A 21,814-nucleotide genomic window follows, 5' to 3' on the forward strand; every position below is an offset into this window, starting at 1 on the left:
TGAAGAAATTGAGGCTTCTAAGAATCAAGTGACATGCCCCAAATTGCACAGCACTTTAGAGAAGGACTCAGGATTTCAACTCTGGATCTTAACACTTTCAACGCCACCCTCTAACTCACTACCGCCTCCCTGATGCCTCAAGACACGTTTAAAAGAAGGAGTCCATCCTACTGGAACTAATCAGAGGGTGGACTGACAGCAAAAACAAGCGCTTACAGAGCCCGGCGCTTACAGAGTGCCGGGAAGCTCAGGCTGGGGGCTGACACTTGTACAGTTTTTTGCTCCACAGCTTCACCCCTGAAATGTTAGGACAATCTCGTTTGAACTCCCAGCCAACTGAGAAATTAAAAACAGACGGTGACTACGTTGTTTTGTTACTTGGTGCCTTTTTAAATTAACGGAGCCTTTCAAGAGCTGCTTTAGATTAGAAGTGGCTAATTGGATAAAGGGAAAGAGACATTCAGCTGGATGAATGGTATTGTAAAGCTCAGACTGAATTATAGAAAAGGAACGCCCAAGAACACTTTCCACAATAATATTTCAATTACTAAGTGTTCCTCCACTCTGTTCCAATCAGAGGACACGATGATGTGTCGCAGCAGTGCTGGGAAGCAAGCGGGCTGATAGGAAGTCCTTTTATTTTAAGGCAGGCATAAAGGCTAAAACTTTCTAAAGCCAAAACTATCCACTTTTTTTTTTTTTTAAATAATAAGGACTCGGCGTCTCCTCTCAAACGTCTGAGCTGGGAGGAGGGGTGACGGTAGGAGAGAGAGGCTGAGTCCGTTCTTATTACTATTAAATAGCCAAGTCTGTACCCTTGAGGCAAGTGGGGAGATAGAAGGGAGAGGAGCTGCTGACATTGACAATGAATCCAAACAGGAGTTGCACTAGCGGTGTCCACCACGCTGCCTCTGTCCCCGCCTGGCCTTCTGGGAGTTGTAGTTTTCGCGGGAAGGGCTCCCCCAGCGAGCCGGGAATGCCCCGTCCGGGCCGAACTACAGATCCCAGGCAGCGCCCGGCCGCCGGCCCCTCCCGCCCGGTGCGAGTGTAAACTCCCCGCGCCGGGCGGGCGGCCGCGCGCGGGCCAGCGGGCTGAGCTGGGCACTGTGTGGGGGCGCACGCTCGCAGGACCCAGGCCCCGCCACCTTCTGTCCGCTCGCGGGCTCAGTTCTCCCTTTCGAGCAGTGGAAGGACGGGAAGCGGGAGCCATGCAGTCAGAATCGGGGATCGTGCCGGATTTCGAAGTCGGGGAGGAGTTTCACGAAGAGCCCAAAACCTATTACGAACTCAAAAGTCAACCCCTGAAGAGCAGGTGAGTGGTGACAGCTGGAGGAAGGCGCGGCTGGAGGCTGGGGGTGCCCCGCGCCTCCCGCCCTGGGGCGAGAAGAGCCAATCGCCCGGGCTCTGGGACAAGGACCTCGTGCCCTTGCCCCGGGGCAGAGGGCGAACTGCCCCCCGCAGTTGGGGTCTGCGCCCGTCAGGCCGGTGCACCTCTGGGGGCCTCTGCCCAAGCGCACTTCGGGGGCTCAGCGGGCAGTCCGGGTGGCCGGCTCAGGCGTGGGGACCCTCGGCTGGGGATGCCAGCTGCTGAGACCGGGTGGGGGCTGGGGAGCGACCCGGCGTGGAGGTGGGGGAGGAGGCGCGGGGCCCGGCGGATGGCCGGCTGCGAAGGGGGAAAAGAGTTTCTAGTGAATCCTTCTACTGAAGATCCCAGCGGGCTGATCCGAGAGGGAGAGCTTGGGGTAGAGCGAGGCGCGACGTTGGAGGGAAGCAATTAGCTCGTTTGTTGTCGCCTCTTAGGAATCTGGCCCCTCTGGGAAAACCCGCCCCTGGCCGCCTCCAGGTGAGGTTTCGCTGAGCTCTGCCTCTCACCTTCCTGACGGCGGCCAGGGAGTGGGGCGGGGCCGGGGGCCGTGGGTGGGCGTGTCTCCGCGTCCAGGTTCAACTCAGTGGGCAGTAGAGTCCCATTCAAATCCAAGCGTATGCTGGAGGGGAGAAAGCTTTGGGACTGGAAGGCATTGGCAGTGTCCCTTCCACGGCAGCGATTTAATTAGCAAGGGACGTAAACTTTTTAGGAGAGGAGTGAAGACACCCGCTGGTCTGGCGCCCTGCCACCTCCGCTGCCCACTCCCTGTTCTACCTCCATTACCACTTCTCTGGCGGAATGGGTTGGGTGTCTTCCTTTCTCGGTCCTCGGGCCACTCCGAACATTTCCAGTGTTTACTAAGAGGGAGATGGCCATTTCAAGCTGTGAGAGTAGAGAGGGTTTATTTCCATCCCTCTCGGTTGTGAGATAAGGCTATTTAACTGGAAGGTTCAGAAGTGGTTCTGCACCCACCTCAAACCTCTCTGCCTGCCCCTCACTGTGGGTAGGGCTTGGGTTAATGGGCCCGGCGGACAGAGGGGATGAAGGGCCAGAAATCAGGGTGAGTGGAGAAGGGGAACCAAATCAGGAGGGCGGGGGTGTAATCTTTGCTTCTGGGGTGAGGAGGCTGGTACTTGGCTCTAGTAGAAAGCAGAGCTCTGTCTTTTAGGGCTGTGTCCTTTGGGGCTGTGTCAAAACTCCGAGCCCAAGTTGAGGAAGAAAATCTGAACAGCACACTCACTGACTGACCCGTTGCTGAAGCAGCCTCTGCAGATGCTAAGGGAGATTGGAAGGAAACCTCCTCTGCAGTTAGACGAATAAAACCCGCCTTTAGTTGGTGGTTTCTCTTCATAATGGCTGTTTTGTGTGTGAGCATAGATTGTGTGTGTTGGGGGTTGAGGGTTTTGAGTAATATTGTGCAAAGGGTATTGTTGGTTATGCTCACTGGGGCTTTATCTGCACTCAGCTGAAGGGACCAGTGTTTTACTGAACAACCTCTGCTTTTGCTTCTATAAGCAAATGCTTACATGGCCAGAATGAGGGAGTGTGTGTGTGTGTGTGTGTGTGTGTGTGTGTGGTCCTGAAAGGAATGAATTCACTGGACTGTTGGGGACATTTTTGATGGTAGCTGATACATAACATTAAATGAGTTTTGAAAGTGAGGAAAATACCATCTGGAAGAACCCTCATGAGTGCCATGAAACTCATGTTGAAGGATTTGGGCCTGTTCTTTTTCAGAGTTGGCAAAAAATTACTTGCAAGGGTGAACGTCCTCTGTAGCTAGCTGGCACGTGTAAGGAAAAGTGTGGTACCTGGGAAGAAATGGCTTCACACACGCTGAAGCTAGAAACAGGTGTGGGACAAAACCAGGATGAAGAGGAAGGCTAAATTGAAAAGGTTGGAAAACTGGAGCAGACACATGCTCTTTGAAATAAAGCAGTTAAACAAAATCTGGGAATAAATATGTGGGGTTGACAGAATTTCTCCATAGTGTTTTCCATAGTTGCCTAATGTATTGTCATCGACATGTGTTGTGTGTCTTTAAAAGGGCTACACATTGTTCAGAACCTTCTATGGCTTTTTGTCTTGAGTCTTTGATGGGGCACCTCCCTTCTTATACATCTTTGTTGGAAAAAGTTGAAATTGGAAGTTTAAGACGCTGTAGCTGTTTCGTCTATCGGTTGTATTTTCAGGATTGTCTCTTGGGGTTGGAAATATGTCGAATCTGCCCACTTCTCACCAACTCACTCCTCTGCGACCGCTTTGGTCCAGGCCACCATCACCCTCGCCTGGGTCATTGCAGTTGTCTCTTAACTGGTCTCCTGTCTTCTACCCTTACGCGCTTTAGTGGGTTTTCAACATACAGCCACAAGGTTCCTGTTAAAACCGGTTCTCAACCTGGGGCTGATTTTGCCTCCCAGGGTTCATTTGGCAATGTCTGGAGACATTTTTGGTTGTCACAACAGAAGGGGCTCGCTACTGGCCTCTGAGAAGTAGAGGCCTGAGATACTGTTAAACATCCTACAGTGCGCAGGATGGCCCCTACAAGGAAGAATTATCTGGCCGCAAATTGTCACCACCGAGGTTGAGAAACCTTGTGTTAAAACCTATCGCGTCACGTCATTCTCTACTCAAAAACCTGCAGTGGCTCCTAGTTTCAGTAAAACTTGAAATCCTTGAAATGGCAGAAGGCAACCAAGGTCCCTGTCAGCTCTGAGTGGATCTCTTGCTGCCACCCTCCTGGCTCGCCTGCTGCAGCCCACTGGTCTGCTTGCTGTTCCTGGAACGCTCCAGAGCCTCCCCCCTCAGGCCCTCTTAGGTTGTGTGTGCTGGTCCCGCTGCCTGGACAGTCACAGTGCTCACTCCTCCCTCCCCTCCCCCAGCCTCAAGTTGTCCTTTAAATGTCCTTCCTGCCAAGCCCACCTTGTCCACACTATTTATAATTGCTAATCTCCAAACTCGCATCTGCCTTGCCCTGCTCTTTTTTCCATAGTACTTGTGTTGTGACCATTCTGTAATTTTCTAATATGTTCATTACATGTTTCTCCACACTAGACTGCCGGCTCTGAGGGACCGGGGATTTCTGTCTCTTCATTGTTGACTGTTGGGTCCTAGAATAGCATTTCTCAACCTTGCGCTATTGACATTATGACCTGGGTAATTCTTGGTTGTGGGACTGTCCTGAGCATGGCAGGATGTTCAGCAGCATATCTGGCCTCTGCCTGCTAGAGGTCAGTTGCATCCTTTCCCCAGTTGTGACATCCAAAAATGTCTGCAGACATTGCCAAATGTCCATGGGGGCAGAATCACCCCTGTTTCAGAACCATGGCTCTAGAACAATGCCTGGCACAAAAATGGTTTGTTGTTTGAACATGTGTTGCTTTCTCCCTTAGCACCTCATTCAGGATGATTGTTTGGTTTTTGTTTTTGCCGTCATCATTGCATTCCTCTGAAAGCAGGTAACTAACCGCCAGGGTCTCTCCAAACAGGAATTGACATAGTCTTCATCTGGAGTAAACTGAGATCTGAAGCGTTTTGGGAGGAAGGATGGTTTCATTCCTAACCCTCCTGGGCTGACCTCCTGGCCTTTGAAATGTGAGGTTACTGGACTGAGAAGACCTGAACCCCATTTTGGTCCTGTTGACTGGCAAAGCTGTGTCGCAGGAGGACACATGCTACGAGACAAGGTTCTAATATAGAATTATTTGCAGTTTGGTTCCTCTAGCAAGGTTTTTGAATTCTTTGTGGTGGAAATGGTGGGGTGATAGAGGAAAAGTGCTGAATATCAAGGGTGAACCCAGAATTCACACGTAGGCACAGTCAGGTCTGTGAAACAAATGTGGAACTGTTGAATGAGCTCCCGGCAGTGAAGGAACTCTCTGTAGGTCTTTGTGATCAAAGTAAACATTTAAAAATAAGGTAGCTTCTTTCAGGTTCATGGTCCTTTTGTTTGGTGTACCATTTCTGTGGGCTTTGTAGTTGCTAATTCCTTTTCCTGGACAGACTTAGAATTGGCTTACTTTAATTTCATTTCTTTTCTTCTCAAAATTTTAGTGATGTTTTAGACAACTGTTATTTAACTTACTGCAAATGAGAAATGGAAATTAAAAGGAGTTTTTGGTTTACAATGGCAGGACAGGATATAGCGATAATTCTCCAATGCTGATTCAGAGAGAGGTGTGTGAAGTTTTCCCAGGATTTGGTGAAATGAGAAAGACAAAAAGACTGTTGTGTTACAGTCACATGCACATATTTCGGTATAAGGCCTCTGCAATTTCATGGATTTATTCTCAGGTTTTCCCTCTCATCTTCCTACTAAAAATGCCCTTTCTTTTTAGGAAATGATAATCCATTCTTGGCAAAACAAAACTGTCAACATATTATTGGTTTCTGATAGTTTTCTTGATTTTTCTCGTCTGTCCAAGCTAGGGATCCCCTAGCATGCAGATGAAGAGCACTGTCTGGCATTGCTGTCTGTTCCTAACTAGCTGAGTGACCTTTGCCAGGCTGGGTGGCCTCCAGGCTCAATTTCCTCATCTGGCAAATGGGGGCCTGCCTCGTAGGGGGTCTTCAGAAAATTAACTATGACATTGACTGCGGAAAAGTATTAGCACGGTGCCTGGTACACAGTAAGTGCTCAGTAAATTTTGGCAGATGTTGTTCTTCCTATTTTCTTTATTACTTAGCAGTAAGTCCTGACATTCTGGAAAGTGTTTGCGTTTGTTGACTTTGGCTTTCTTCTCTAAGGCTAGTGTTGTGATATAATAAAATACTCCAGTTTTAGTAATTTTTTTTTTTTTGCTTTCCTCCTAATGAGGTATTCAGACAATTTTTTTGCACTTTGTATTTTTGTTCCAACCTGTAACGATTTCTTTATGCTGGTTGAAAAACGCTATTGTGGCATCAGTGCATAGGTAAAAATTCATTTTCAACAGATATCTATGGAATTTTAGTATGTGCAAATTAATACCAGTATTGATACCTAAAAGTTATTGAGCATGTACCAGCCCCTGTTCTAAGTGTTTTTACATGTATTAACTTAATCTTGTAAAACCTGCAGGAAGTACTAATAATATAGTATGATGTTAATTATAATGTTAGAAACAGGTACCGCTTATACTGTGTCTTATAAGGTGTTTAACTAGCTACATGCCGGGAATGATTCTGAATATTTACTTGTATTAACGTAGTTAATCCTCACTTCCACGTTGGGCGTCTGTATTTTTATCATTTTCATTTTACATAGAGGGAAACTGAGCTATTGCAAGGCAGTGGGCTTGATTTCATCGGCGACTGGCTGGCTCTTGCCCAGGCCCTCATCCATGAGTCTGTACCATGTGTAACAGGCACTGTGAACCACTGGGAAATGTGCCTCATTCTATACCTTCTTCACAACTCACCTCAGCAGGGTGAGCGAAAGAGAACAAACGCATCAAACTAAAACTACAAGACGGTGTGGTCACCAGGGAGGTGGCCATCAGCAGTGGTAACTTATAGAGGAAAGGAAATTGGGGGGCTGTTTGTGAATGAATGGGGTGTTTGAGTTTGGCCTTGAAAGCCAAGCAGTACTCAAACATATTTCTCTACAGCATTAAATAGTGTTAGATGCCTTGGAAGGCATACTCTTAAAATAGACTTTTAGGGTGTTTGGTTGCCTTTTAAACTTCCAGTCAGATCCCAGCTCTTCCTGGTGATGGCAGAGGCTGGGTATATGCACACAGGTTCAGGGGGAGCTGTCCTGAGGGCTGTGGCTGGGCTCTGCCACCTCACCGCCACGCTGTGTCCAAGACACTTAGCCTCTTGGAGTCTCAATGTCGTTACCTGTAAAATAGGATCAATAGATGCCTCCTTTTAGGGTTGTGGAGGATTGAAAACAATTAAAATGTGTAAAAGAGCTTTGCAGAGTGCCTAGCCCATGTTAGTAAGTAATAACAATTTCTTCTTTTCTATTTTATTATGATTGCAATCTTTCCCCCCTGCATAACAATATCTGAACAGTATCTGAAGCAAAATAGGCAAGACTGAAATGCCTCTACCTGGCAGATGTTCAAATTTTATTATGCAAATTAGTTTTGTGATATGATTAGATGGAAAACTTGATTAAAGTGGGATTCTAAGTATTGGTTTTATGTGTTATTGGAGATTTCCTTTTCCCGAGTACTGCTATTTATAGAATTTACTTAAGTGTATGTATGTGTGTGTGTTTTTAATTCCCTTTGAGTTCTGCAATGCAGTTTGCACAGTCTGATGTTTATATCTGCTCCAGTTGTGCAAGAAGTGGAAAATATCCTTTTTTTAGAACAGGTCACATGTGCTTACTGTCAGGAATAGGACCTCAGTGTAGAAAAATGTATCTTGGGACAAATCAAAGTTACTAAATTTCTTCCTCAAACTGCTTTGTTTCAGAACTGGCAGTATTAGGATAAATACTAGGAAAAAAAAATCCTTGGTTAAGTTTTTTTTTTAATCATTTTTCAAGGACAGTAAGCAAGAATTTCATTTGTTTTTGTGTGCGTGTGTTTTAAGTATAAAATATACTTTGCTGTTAGTTTTGTCTCATCAAAGTAAATTATAAAAATATGTCTGACTCAAGTCCAAGTGCGCATTATTTGGAGAAAATAATCAAGAAGACAGGTCAAAGATATTAAATGCAGTCACCACAGGCTTTTGATATTGTGAAGACAAGTTTGCAGTTTCTGAGAAGGTTTTTGTGAGTCTGGTGAACAGCATGTGCTCCAGGGCGAGGACTCACACCAACCCATGAAGCCGGAGTCTTTATGGAGAAAAATGAGGGCTGAGGAGAAGACCTGCAAGCAGATCTGGGGTTTCTGTTGAAAATCCCTCCCTCGCCTTCTGTGCCTGGGGATTTGGGGAGGAGGACCAGCCTCTTCATTTCTCTACATGGTTCTTAAACATGGCTCCCTTATTTCTTTGCTACATCTCTCCCTTCTGCGGCCTTTCATAAATGCCATGAAGAGTAAAGTACATCTTTGGAGTGTTCACAGAGACATGTGTCCTGAGATTCAGAATGATGAGGCTTTTATTTTCAATGGGCAGAATTTCTGGGGGTTTTTCAAGCTCTGGGCACTGTGCTGAGTATATTGCAGACGGTAGCTCAGTGGCTGTTCTCCACCTGAGCCAGATGTTGAACCCGCGCAGGCTGAAAGGGATGCAGTGCTTTGGGGAGTGCTGAGATCACGGTGAGAGAAAGTACAGGGAAGTACATGGTACCTCAAAATCATGAAGACCCTCTTATGCTCCCCAGGGCACTTCGGAAACATCACTCAATCAGTTTAAGCAGAGGGAGTATAACTTTGGGGTCAGAAGGACCTGGATTTATTTTTCTTCTTTCCCTTCCCTTCCTCCTTTCTCTCCCTCCTGACAACAGTTATTTATTAAGTGTCTAGAGTGTGTTAGACTCTGTACTGCCCATAGGGAATCAAATGTAGAACCAGACAGGCACAGCTCCTGCTAGCGTGCTGCTTCTATCTTGGAAGTGGGGACGCAGTTAATAATTGACCAGATAAATGAACAAGATAATTTTTGGTGCTATGAAAATGAAATAGAAGCTTATTGATAGAGTGTGACTGCAAAAAAAGGGGGCTCTATCAGATTGGATCGTTAGAAATGCTTTCATGGAGGAAGTGATTTTGAGGCAAGACCTAAAGTTCTGAAATAAATGTGCAAATCTTTGCACTACCACTCACTGGCTGTACGCCTTTAGACAAATCACCTCACCTCTCTCAACGTTGGTTCCCTCTTCTGTAAAATGGGGCAATAGCTACCTTGCAAGGCTGCTGTGAAGATAAAAGGTAATGCATGGAAAGCGGCCAACCTTATAGGTGCTGAGGAAGACACATAGTACTGGTTTGAGGTCATACTCTTTTTGATCCGTGGTTGGGAAGGGCCAGCTCTAGTTATACTTGTATTTTTGTCTGTGTGGGATGAGGAGGATCAGCACCCCTAACGCCAGCGTTGTTCAAGGCTCCACTGTGTATGAATAGGGGAGAAAGAAATACATTAATCTCCCAGGTTTATAACTCGGTCTAAGTGTTTTCCTAATGTTGAGTGAGTCAGAGATTTATGCTTGTCTGGATTAAAAGTGGAGATGGGTCTTGGTATTTGTATTATCATTTCTTTCCTCTAGGATCATCTCACTCGTATTGTCTCCTTGCTCTTCTCATAGTTGATGCATTGAGATCATTCATGTCTGACCGTGATTTTTTTATGTTTAGCCCAAGAATGGTTTTCGGCTGGAGTTTGATTACTTGGTGGTATAAAAGAGAGGTCCAAGCAATGTAGGATTAAAAAGTAAAGCCTAAGGGGCCATCCGGTGGCTCAGGCGGTTAGAGCTCCATGCTCCTAACTCCGAAGGCTGCCGGTTCGATTCCCACATGGGCCAGTGGGCTCTCAACCACAAGGGTGCCAGTTCAATTCCTCGAGTCCCCCAAGGGATGGTGGGCAGCGCCCCCTGCAACTAAGATTGAACATGGCACCTTGAGCTGAGCTGCCGCTGAATTCCCAGATGGCTCAATTGGTTGGAACGCGTCCTCTCAACCACAAGGTTGCCGGTTTGACTCCCACAAGGGATGGTGGGCTGCGCCCCCTGCAACTAGCAATGGCAACTGGACCTGGAGCTGAGCTGTGCCCTCCACAACTAAGACTGAAAGGACAACAACTTGAAGCTGAACGGTACCCTCCACAACTAAGATTGAAAGAACAACTTGACTTGGAAAAAAGTCCTGGAAGTACACACTGTTCCCCAATAAAGTCCTGTTCCCCTTCCCCAGTAAAATCTTTAAAAAAAAAAAAAAAAGTAAAGCCCAAGATTGATGTAACAAAATACACATGTACACCGCAAATAACTCATGTAGAACTCCTGACTGCCAGTCCTGTGTTCAGCTCCTACAGCATGCTTCCTGTGTGCACTGACGTGAAAATGTCAGTGTTGGTGCAGAAATGAAAAAGAAGAAGCCTCTCCTCCCACACACCCCTTCAAGCTTTCATCAGTGTTGACATCCACAGCAATTGTGTGTTTTTCATTCAACCATTTACAGAAAAAAAAAAAAAAGAAAAAAAAACATCTTCAAAGCATTCTAATTTCAGTGGCTGGGGTCTTTGATTCAAGTACCCATGGAGTGATAACTTTCAAAAAGATAAACCCTGGGTCGTGTGGGAGCAAATAACTTGACATTCAAATGTGGTGAGTTTCAGATCTAGGGAGGGCACTGGTAGAATCCTGTTCTTCTATAAGAAAGTTGTGGGTTATTGAGCAATTTTTGAGGAAGGCATATGTGGCCTTTCCCTCCCTCCCACCCTTTCCCCAAACTGGGATAACTTGCTGAGTCATTCACACGCGTTCTGCTATGTCCCCATGTGGTCAAGGGCAGGTGGGAACAGTGGTTGTCCCCACCGATGGGAGCGTGTACGCTTGTATTTGTACAACAGGTTTTCCTCCTGGGAAGTTTAACTTGCTTCCACGGGAAGAAGATTTGAGGCAGAGAAGATTCATTTAGCCTGATGGCAGAGGTTACATATGGAATTATGAAATGACAGACAGATAGGAATGCTATCTTTACTGTAATATATTCTTAAATACTAAGTGGTTCTAAAAAGCATGTTTTTCAAAATAAACATTTTGTTTTTATAACTGGGAATTTGCAACTTGGTGAAAGAAAAAGCACGTCGAAACCTTAAAGATGATTTTTGTGTTTAAACTGGAACCCAGCACCGTCCTCATGAAGCCTAGCAGGGGACTCAGAGAGGTGGCCGTGCTGCTGTTTCCCTTGTATTTATCGGTCCCAAACTGCTGGAGACAGTACCGTAAAACTGAGTCCATGGACAGGCACAGCGATGCTGTAACATTCCTTCTCCATCAGAAGGACGGGGCATATTTTTGTTTTAGTTTTTAGCATCTGAAGTTTTTCAGCAAAAGATGGAAAGGTGGCTTTGTTCAATTGTATTACTGAGCCCGCAGAACAACACCATCTAAATTTAGAACATTGGCACTTCAGCCAGTGGAACCCTTTGCAGTGAAATTATAATGTGTTTGGCAGAGAATGAATGTGAATAAACATTAACATAGTATGGGCCAGTTAGGGTCATTTACTTTTAAGGGAAGAGGATGGCACCAACTATGCGTTCTTGAAAAAATTCTATTTATTTTTAAAGGAAGAGTTTACAGTAGCTTATGTAAAATAGTCCTGCAAATGTAAGAAACTGGCATGATTCCTGGTTACATTCCAAATAAAAGTTTGCCCACTTCCTGCAAGGAAGTGTGCCTGGGGAGTAACTTGTGAGATGTTGGCTACTCGCGCGTGGTGTGCTGGGCGGTCGCTCTGTAGACTTTTTGGAACCACACCTTGCGTTATTTCAGCACAGTCATTTGTCCGCTGGCCTTGGTAGAGAAACATTAATAATGTTTTAACTGGGTAAATGCTAGATGTGTAAATGCTATATGATGGGATCTTGGAATGCACGTCTAATCATACGGTTACATATGGAAGCTTTACATCTTTGGGGATGCAGAAAGGAATGAGAGGGTTTGATGGCGCTGCGTGGTCGGTCGTAGCTCACAGTCACTGCAACGCATGATCTAACGCGGGGGTGCCAAATGGCAAGGACAATTCATGGGGTTTACTTTTGGAGTCCATTATACTGCATGTCACTGTGCTAGCCTGGTGTACCCCTCTTTCTCACTCGTGGGCTCATATACCTGATATCTTCCTACTCAGTTCTCACTGGCAGCCAACTTCTCTTTCCTTACATATTTCCTCTGGTGGACATTTATTTTGCTTGCACGTCGTCTCTTTTCCAAATTCCTGTAACAACCCCTTTCCACACGGTCAGCCCATGTGCGTCAGTTTCATGACTTCAGGAACGGAGGATTTGACCCAGGCCCGGCCGCCTTTCTTTATTCCAGGGATTAGTTTCAGGGAGGTGCATGTTGACTAATGAAAACAAATCTCAGGGTTTTGCTTGGGTGCTAACAGAAAGAGATTTTCCCTTTATTTCCATCGATCTTGAACTTGGAAGCTTGAGAATAAGCTGCGACCATACCTTGGAGACAGGAAATACTAAGTCCTTAAATTAGGTAAATGTTAGTTTCTGAAACTATGTGGCATGCGGTAGTCATATTTGTAATAAGTAGTTCCTGGTTGGCAGGCAGCTTTTCTTCATATGCCAAATCAAGAACACAGGCTCCTTCCATCTGCCAGTGCCTAGAACCCTGGAGCCCTTTGTGTCCAGTGTGGGAAGGAAAAGAAGAGGAGAAGGTATCACTAAGGTCCCAAAGTGACAGCCATCACTTTTGCTGCAATTCTGTTGGCTACCTCTGGATGCAGGCGTGGGAGCTGGGAGATAGAGACTCCAGCTGGGCAGCGACACCTCTGCCCCGGAAAAGGAACACATTCTGGTGCATAGCTGTGTCATTGCCACGGTCCTATGTAGTGTTTTCACCTCGGGATCAAATCATGCCTCTTCTTGGGAGGCCTCTACTTGCACTTTTCTGTCATTTCACCAGTGAATTCCTTTCCTGAGTAAGCAAACCTGGTTACTTTGGATTTTCTGCCAGCCGAATGGGGATGCCCGAGGTTACACACTGTCTGAATCCCACCTCTGTACGAGGCCTCCTATTCCCAGTTCGGTGATTACAATCACCACCCACTTCCCAACAGCACAGTCACTGCTGTCACAACCACCTTAGTGCAGTGGTTTTGAAAACGGGCCCTCAGGCCAGCAGTGTCAGCATCACTCAGAACTTGTGGAAATGTGCATTCTCAGACCCTACCCCAGACCTACTGAATCAGAACCTGCTGGTGTTGGGTCCCAGCAGTGTGTGTTTTAACAAACCCCCCAAGACATGCACACCTAAGTTTGCGTGCCACCATCCTAACGCTTCTGCCGTAAATCCTGTGTCTCCGTATTGAGTTATCCTTGTGTTACCGTTTTAGAGTGAAAAACTCCCTGGATTAGAATACACTTAGTAAAAAATGGGGTGTTGCTTGTTGTGGTCTAGCCAGAGATAATCATTGATGATAATTCCTTAGTGGTAAAAAAAAAAAAAAAAAAAAAAGGAAAATCCCTTCTGGAAAGTTAGCGCTCATATCTGCATGAGTGAGACCAGGTAGTAGTGTTGGTTGTTCTGATGTGATCTCTGAGTGATCTGGAGTTAACCTGGCTTTGTTCCCGTAAGGAACCATGGCTCAAATAGCACAAGAGGTTTGTAGTTTAATCTAGACTCAAAAGTGTGAAACTTGAAGCATACTGTAGTCACTTGACTGAAAGGTTTGGTTGAGAAACAGGGTGACGGCGGTTTTGAGCGTGCCCACATGACCAAATTGTTTTTCACAAAATTTCTGCTGAATAAAACTTGAAATACGACTGTCAGCCTGTTTTTCCATCTTAATGAATTCCAGACAGTTTGTAGAGTGTGGGAGCTTCCAAAACAGAGGGGTGGAATGACTACAACCAGCCAGTATCTGTTTGTCACAAGTAAGGGTGTCCTGACATAACAGAGTTGTTCCCCTCCTTCTGAACCAGGCTGTTTGCCTCTGATGGAGAGGCATAGACTGTGAGAGGGAGGGCCAGGCCAGCGTGTGTCAGACAAAGAGAGCCTACAGAAAAATTCTGACTTCTTCCTACCAGGAACTCCAACCTATCCTTATGTTTAATCCACTCAGACCCAAGTACCCAAGCAGTTTCTTTTTTTTCTGCATGCTAACCTTCTCCAGAGTAAAAGCCCTGATGCTTTTTGGCAAAGAATCTGTTCTTATAAACTGGTTAAGAGTTCTAACTGGTCTGATCCGTCTAAAGTTCTGGGTTTAAACTTCTGAGTAAGAAGGATTTTTAACTTAAATTCCAATTTGCGTACCTCATAGCTTTTTTATCTTTGGGGAAGTTATTCTTGCAGCCTCTGTTTCAACAGAGGGCTAAGTGGGGCTCATGGATAACAATATGATTTATGTTGTAGGATGATTGTGTGGATTAACAGAAATGTGGGGGTCAAATGCTCAGCCCCAGGCCTGGCTCTTAGTCAGTGCTCAGTAACTGCTCCCCTCATTCTCATTTCCTCTATCCACAGCGTCAGCAAGGCTTTTGATTGGAAATCCAGCTTTAGTTTTAGACACTTGACTAAAGAGAAAACAGCTCAAAGGCAACCAGCAAGAAAAGAAGAGGCTCCATGGACAGGAAATGGGGGTGGGGGCTGAATAATCCCCAAATTGGACAGTCAGCGTTGAAATCTTGGGGAGCTGATGTAGGTCAAGTAGTGGGGAACGGTGGGGTGCCCAATAGGGAGGTTTTTAAGATGGCACGTGCTGTTTACAGGTTAAGTGTTACTTCGGTTGCCAGAGCACTCTTTGTCTTTATTAACATGTTTCCTTTCATCATAATTACAGGCTGTAGCTGGGTGGGGATAAATACTAAGGTGCGGTAACCGGGTGTCACAGCACCACGCTGCTGCCTCCACGTGGGTATCTGTCATTCTTAACCGTCATGTTTCAACTTGGCCTGTAGTCAGTTCCTGCGTTAGCTTTTCTCATTTAACACGGCAGCCTCTTTATATAGTTATCTTTATCACCTATAGGTCATCAGGCACTATATTCTTGAATCTCAAAGTCTTTATATCTATCACTCTTCTAGGATTTTTCCCTCCCAGTAACACTGTATAGTTTATTTTAAAGACTAGAACCTAATTTAAAACATGTTTGTCCACACCAATACAATGGCTTTTTTCTAACTTTGCTGAGGTAGAATTGACAGATATGAATTGTGTGTATAGGTGCACAACTGTGAAACGATCACCACAGTCAGATGACATGCTTTTCTTGATCCTCACAAAGTTTTTCCCCAAAACTGTGGTCAAACAGGTCACTAGAAAGCAGAGGGGATTAGCCCGCATAGTAACCGTCTTTCTCAGGAGGAAAGTGGCCACTGTATTGTACATGTAAGTAGAGGCCTTCATCACGTACAGCTGAGTCGTGTTACATGGAGAAGGAGGGCCCCTGCCTCCTGGGATTGCTGGGAAGACTCAGTGAGGCCCTGAGCGTCCTGCCTGCAGTCCGGGCTCGGTCCGTGCTGATTACTGCTACTCCTGCTGCCCTGCTGCCATTAGTGCCCCTGTCGCCTGCTGACGTGCCCACCTGCTGCAGCCCCTGGAATCGGTGCTGTTAGAATTGAGGGCTGTACATAATGATCAAAGTGGTTAATCTGTGCAAGGTAACCCTACCATTGTTTTGTCACTGTTAAGTAAATAGATAACAATTTGATTCTCCAGAGCTGCCAAACACACAACCATACGGCCGCTTCTCGGATGCTTGGCCTATATCCTTGGCATATGTCCAGCTCGGTCGCCCAGGAGTCTTCTGGCCACTTCCCCCACTGTCAGCTGTGGTGTGCAGACGAATGTGACAGATCTGATTACCAGTCAGTGGAAGACATCTTCTACCAGAATCCATACGCACATTCACACAGGCACATAGGGGATTCCTAAGGCAGCGCTTTTCAGAGTATTTGCTGCCTTTCTCTCATATTATCATGACTCATTGGAACTTGATGCTTAGTTGAACAGTTCCTGTCCTGAGTTTTATAAAGAAACAGGGAAAATGACAGTTTTCCTCTTTCCATGTGATTGAAACATACACACAGACGTAGACACACACTTAAGCAAAAGGCGTATAGAGGTAGGTGCTTTAGAGAGGGAGCCATATGCTTGGAGAAGAATGAGCATAGGAGAGAATGAAGCCTGGGAAGGAGTGTCAGCCGTGGACCAGTCTGATGGGCTTCTGTGCTCTGCATTTCAGTGAGAGAACAGGATGCCTCAGCTGTGTAGGCTGGAGCTGAGAGTTAGGACTCCCACAACTACAAGAAGGGGAAGTGGACAGGGTGGTTTTGGAAGTTTAAAGAGTAGATTTATTTCTTGGGTGTCTAACTAGGTGGACCTTGAGAGCTCTGGCTCTTATTTTTAGACTCATGGTTTGGGAATTATTTGCAAGATCTTTAGGCAAAATTTCCTTGCCCATGGAGAAAAATGATATTCAGAAAATATTTATTGAGTCTACTATAGCTCAGTGTTTAGAGCAGCACTTTTTGGTTCAAAACTAATGTTTAGTAAGAAGGGTCAACTCTATTCCACTGTAACTTTTGGCAAATGAGGCATGACATGGAAGAGCAGATCACCGAGGGCCAGAGGAACTTTTTCTGCGGGAGGAAAAGAGACAACTTGATGGTCACATCACTTACCCTGGGAAGGAAATATTATTTGTTTATTTACTGATAGTATTATGTTATTTAATCCAATACAGCCAACATATTACCAGGTCAACATGTAATCAATATAAATTTTTTTTATTGAGGTATAATTGACATATATTAGTTTCAGGTGTACAACATAATGATTCAATATTTGTATATGTTGTGAAATGATCACCACAATAAGTCTAGTTAACATCCATCACCACACATAGCTACAGAATTTATTTTTTCTTGTGTTGAGAACTAAGATTTACTCTCTTAGCAATTTTCAAATATGCAATACAGTATTATTAACTCTAGTCACCATGCTATACATTTCATCCCCGGGACTTATTTATTTTATAACTGGAAGTTTGGTACCTTTTCACCTCTTTAACCCATTTTCAGCCATCCCCCAACCCCAACCTCTGGCAACCACCAGTCAATCTGTTCTCTGTATCTGTGTTTGTTGATGTTTTTTTTTTCCCCAGTCCACATACAAGTGAGGTGTGACAATTAAGTTCGTGAATTTGCTCCAACGATGTTGCTAACCTTTTTTGATATCAGAGGGATTATTCATTATGAATTTGTACAAACTGGACAAACAGTTAACCAAGTTTACTATTTGGAAGTGCTAAAAAGGCTACATGAAAAAGTTAGATGACCTGAAGTTTCCGTCAACAATTCATGGCTCTTGCATCACGATAATGCACCAGCTCACACGGCACTGTCTGTGAGGGAGTTTTTAGCCAGTAAACGAATAACTGTATTGGAACAGATATGGACCTGATCTGACCCCAATGACTTCTCCTGATCTAGACCCCAATGACTTCTTTCTTTACCGGAAGAGAAAGGAAATATTGAAAAAAAGACATTTTGATGACATTCAGGACATCAAGGGTAAAACAATGACAGCTCTGATGGCCATTCCAGAAAATGAGTTCCAAAATTACTTTGAAGGGTGGACTAGGCACTAGCATTGGTGCACAGCTTCCCAAGGGGAGTACTTCGAAAGTGACCATAGTGATATTCAGCAATGAGGTATGTAGCACTTTTTCTAGGATGAGTTCGTAAACTGAATTGTCAGACCTTGTACTATGTAATGTAAGAGCTCAAATATACGTGAGAAATATATATATATATATTTAAAGTTTTATTGGGGAAGGGGAACAGGACTTTATTGGGGAATAGTGTGTACTTCCAGGACTTTTTTCCAAGTCAAGTTGTTGTCCTTTCAATCTTAGTTGTGGAGGGTGCCATTCAGCTTCAAGTTGTTGTCCTTTCAGTCTTAGTTGTGGAAGGCGCAGCTCAGCTCCAGGTCCAGTTGCCGTTGCTAGTTGCAGGGGGCACAGCCCACCATCTCTTGTAGGAGTTGAAACAGGCAACCTTGTGGTTGAGAGGATGCACTCCAACCAACTAAGCCATCCGGGAGCTCAGCGGCAGCAGTTCAGCTCAAGGTGCCGTGTTCAATTTTAGTTGCAGGGGGCACTGCCCACCAACCCTTGCGGGAGTCGAGGAATTGAACTGGCAACCTTGTTGAGAGCCCACTGTGGGAGCCCATGTGGGAATCGAACCGGCAGCCTTCGGAGTTAGGAGCATGGAGCTCTAACCACCTGCGCCACCAGGCCGGCCCTGAGAAATATATTTTTAAACTGATATTAACTAAAGACAACCTTTAGCTGTCACTTCATTTGAAGTCCTTATTTAAAAAAAATAATGTATATTTTAAGAAACAGAGTATCTTCTTCCTATAAATCGGCTGCTAGTTAATACTTATTTTATTGTCTCAGGTCTCACTTGAAAGAGTCTTCACGGGAACAGGGAATATGTTAGTTCGCTGGGTAGCTCCGATCCAGGATACTGAGTGTCCAATAAATATTTCTTGAATAAAGAATGACCAAAATGGATGAAGTGTTTCTGGTGTGTTTGAAGTGATCAGTAATTTTTGGGAACTGTTAAACTCTATCACGATAATGTGTGAGAAACCATCTTGACTTTTCTTGTTATTAGCTATAGACCCTTGTTAAGGTTTTCTGAACCTCAGTTTTCTCACCTAAAATGTGGAGTTAATAGTGTTTGCTTCTTGGAATAGCTGTGAAGGTTATAGAAGATGATATGTATGTAACATGACATTAGATTAGTGGGGGCAATGATTGTTGTTAAAATTATTGGTGCGTAGAGATGAAATAAAAATATAGTTTGTTCTCATTTGTGGTAGTTTTGTTCTATGGTAACCCCGAACATTTACTTGGGAATACTGAACCATCGGGCCCAGGGGAAATACACGTTAGTTTCCTGCAAGCCTGTGGTCACAACATTTTCAGCTGATTGACACATAACCGTGTTTTATGTGTGTTCCTGTTTAAAGACACTTTATTTAACATATATTATTGATTTATTACAATCAACTCACGGCCAGCAGCCCTGTAAGTCGTCTGAACAAAGCTTACCTGACATCTGTATTTTCTCCGGCAGGCACATCGTATCTTGTGTGTACCATCATCAGACAGCACTTCAGCACTAGGCCTGGGGGCTGTCTTAAATCGTAAAGTCACCAACAAAAAGCTCAAAAATGCAAAAAGCATAGCAATAAAAAGACCTCAAAAAGGACACCTGTTTACCATCTGAGACCTGAAACAGGAAGGCAGAGTGTCACCTTGTGTGACCTTAGTTCAGAATGCATGCGTTGAGTGACGCAAATTTTTCAACTGTTTCGACTGCAGAAATGCTGCAAATATCGATTTTGGGGTTACAAAATAAATTTTAGCGCGTAGGTGAATTCACAAATCGGGAATCCATGAATAATGAGGGTCGACTATTAAAAGTTGTTTTTTTCCATCTATCTGTCTTTCTCTAGCAATTCTTTCTCCGAGCTAAAAAATATGCTCACTGGGGAAACCATTTAAAAACTGTCTGCCCCAACACTGTTGTGGATTATACGTTTCTTTCATTTTTTTTTTTTTCAATTTTCTATTGGGGAATATTGGGGAACAGTGTGTTCCTCCAGGGCCTATCAGCTCCAAGTCGTTGTTCTTCAATCTAGTTGTGCAGGGCGCAGCTCAGCTCCAAGTCCAGTCACCATTTTCAATCAAACCGGCAACCTTGTTGTTGAGAGCTTGTGCTCTAACCAACTGAGCCATCTGGCCACCCCTATGGAAGCTCAGCTGCAGCTCATTGTCTTCAATCTAGTTGTGGTGGGCGCAGCTCACTGGCCCATGTGGGAATCGACCCGGCAACCCTGTTGTTCAGAGCTTGCATTTTAACCAACTGAGCCATCCAGCTGCCCTGTTGTGGGTTATACTTGAAGCCACATTAATAAAGCTTTTCCAGGCACCTGATCTTCCATTTTTATTTGCCAGTAAAAATGGCCCATCACTGCCAGATCTTTAAAGTTGAGTGGGACTATTCTGATTGTTACTCTTTATTTTGATATAATTTCTTTTGTTCTTTAGGAAGATGGAGTGTAAGAATGGGGACCTGGGAAAAGAGCACAGAGAAATTATGGGGGCCATTGCTGAAGAACCCAGAGAAAGCAATAGGATGGCTTAGAAATTCTAGTGTGGGAAGTTTTTGAAGTTCCCAGGCTTAGGGTACTCATGGCCTAGAAGGTAAAGGTGATGATTTTGACTTCTCAGTCAAAATTAGCATATTGGAAATTAGCATATTATAATTATCAGCATAGTCATTATTATAAACAATAATCAAGTACTTATTGGGAGTCCTTGGAATTCTTTTAGGAAGGAGGGAACAAAAGGATTATTTTTTGTAAGTCCAGTAATTTTGAGTGGCATAACAGATAGATCGCGCAATTTAATAACAACAAAGAAACACAAACAGCAATAATAATAACAGCAGCATCTAGCATTTTTAAAGCCCTTAGTACAGGCTGTGTCTTGTGGTAGTGTTTTTATCTCATCTGCTTTAGGAAACTGAAACTCACTGGGGGTAAAGTAATGAAAGTTGTATCTTTTTCTGCCTGTGCCTATAGCTTACCATTTACATTTTTGTATTGCATCCTTGTGTGTTATAAAAAGAATGCCTTCTTTAGTTTCTATGTGTGCATGTGTGTGTGTACATGTGAGTGTGTCTATGTTTTGGTCCTGGGATAGGAAAGGTACCATATTTTGCCATGTATAATGTGCACTTTTTTGCCCAAATTTGTGAGGGAAAAATAAGGATGTGCATTATACATGGGTAGTGCTAATTCCTTATCTATATGAATGTTTTTAATTCTTTTACATGCTTATGAGTTAAAAATGTAACTCTGGAAATCAATAATGATATCCATATGCAAAATAATACCCTGGAATATGATCATTGGTCATCGGTTTTGTTGAACTTACGACGAACTTGCAACATGGAAGAGTTCTTGGCCTTCTATGATGGGTAAATATCGTAAATTTGTTACCTGTGCATAACATTTCTTGTACTTTGTGTCTGCTCTTGTGAACTTGCAACATGGAAGAGTTCTTGGCCTTCTATGATGGGTAAATATCGTAAATTTGTTACCGGTACATAAAATTTCTTGTACTTTGTATCTGTTCTTGTGTTTTGTAATTATTTGTTACATAAAATTTCTTGTACCATGATATGTTAAAAAATAAATGCTAAAGTTCTTTGTAATACAAAAACAAGTATCTAAATGTAAACAAGTAAAAATTTGAATTAAAATGAAAGATTTTTTCCCCCTGAAAGTTTGGGCCAAAAACATGGGTGTGCATTATACCGTGTTTCCCTGAAAATAAGACCTAGCCGGACAATCAGCTCTAGTGCGTCTTTTGAAGCAAAAATTAATATAAGACCCAGTCATTACATTAATTTTTGCTCCAAAAGACGCATTAGAGTTGATTGTCCGGCTAGGTCTTATTTTGGGGAAAACGTGGTACATGGCAAATTACGGTACCAATGTAATTTTAGTTTTCAGATCTTTCCTGTTGCATAAAAGAAGCTGAAATAGCAGGAATGAATAATTCAGATCTAGTTGAATTATAAACATTAAGGTACTGACTATCTACCAGGTACTGTGTTAAACATTTCAAATGCTTTATATAATTTAATTTTCACATGAGGTAGGTAGGATCCCATTTTATAGATGAAGAAACTGAGGCTTGGCCATCTTAAGTCACTTGCCTAAAACCATTCAAATAAGGAAGAACCAGGACTTAAATTGAAGACTGTCCGACTTCAAAGCTCCCTCTTATCCACCCTGCTGTGGTG

The 21,814-nt window shown here is 44.0% G+C and overlaps 1 protein-coding gene across 5 annotated transcripts in view; it reads left to right on the forward strand.

Moving 5' to 3' along the window:
- The first annotated feature begins 1,035 nt into the window (after positions 1-1,035).
- Positions 1,036-21,814, forward strand: part of MITF (melanocyte inducing transcription factor) — a 206,624-nt gene continuing 185,845 nt past the window's right edge. For 2 of the 5 annotated variants that reach the window (XM_033132655.1, XM_033132658.1), the window contains exon 1: positions 1,209-1,312. In XM_033132655.1, coding sequence (XP_032988546.1) covers positions 1,209-1,312 — 104 coding nt within the window. Of the gene's footprint in view, positions 1,313-21,814 lie in introns of all 5 variants that reach the window. The other 3 variants (XM_033132661.1, XM_033132654.1, XM_033132657.1) reach the window with 3 other exon arrangements.

This window comes from Rhinolophus ferrumequinum, chromosome 17 (genome assembly GCF_004115265.2).
Source record: "Rhinolophus ferrumequinum isolate MPI-CBG mRhiFer1 chromosome 17, mRhiFer1_v1.p, whole genome shotgun sequence".
NCBI lineage: Eukaryota > Metazoa > Chordata > Mammalia > Chiroptera > Rhinolophidae > Rhinolophus > Rhinolophus ferrumequinum.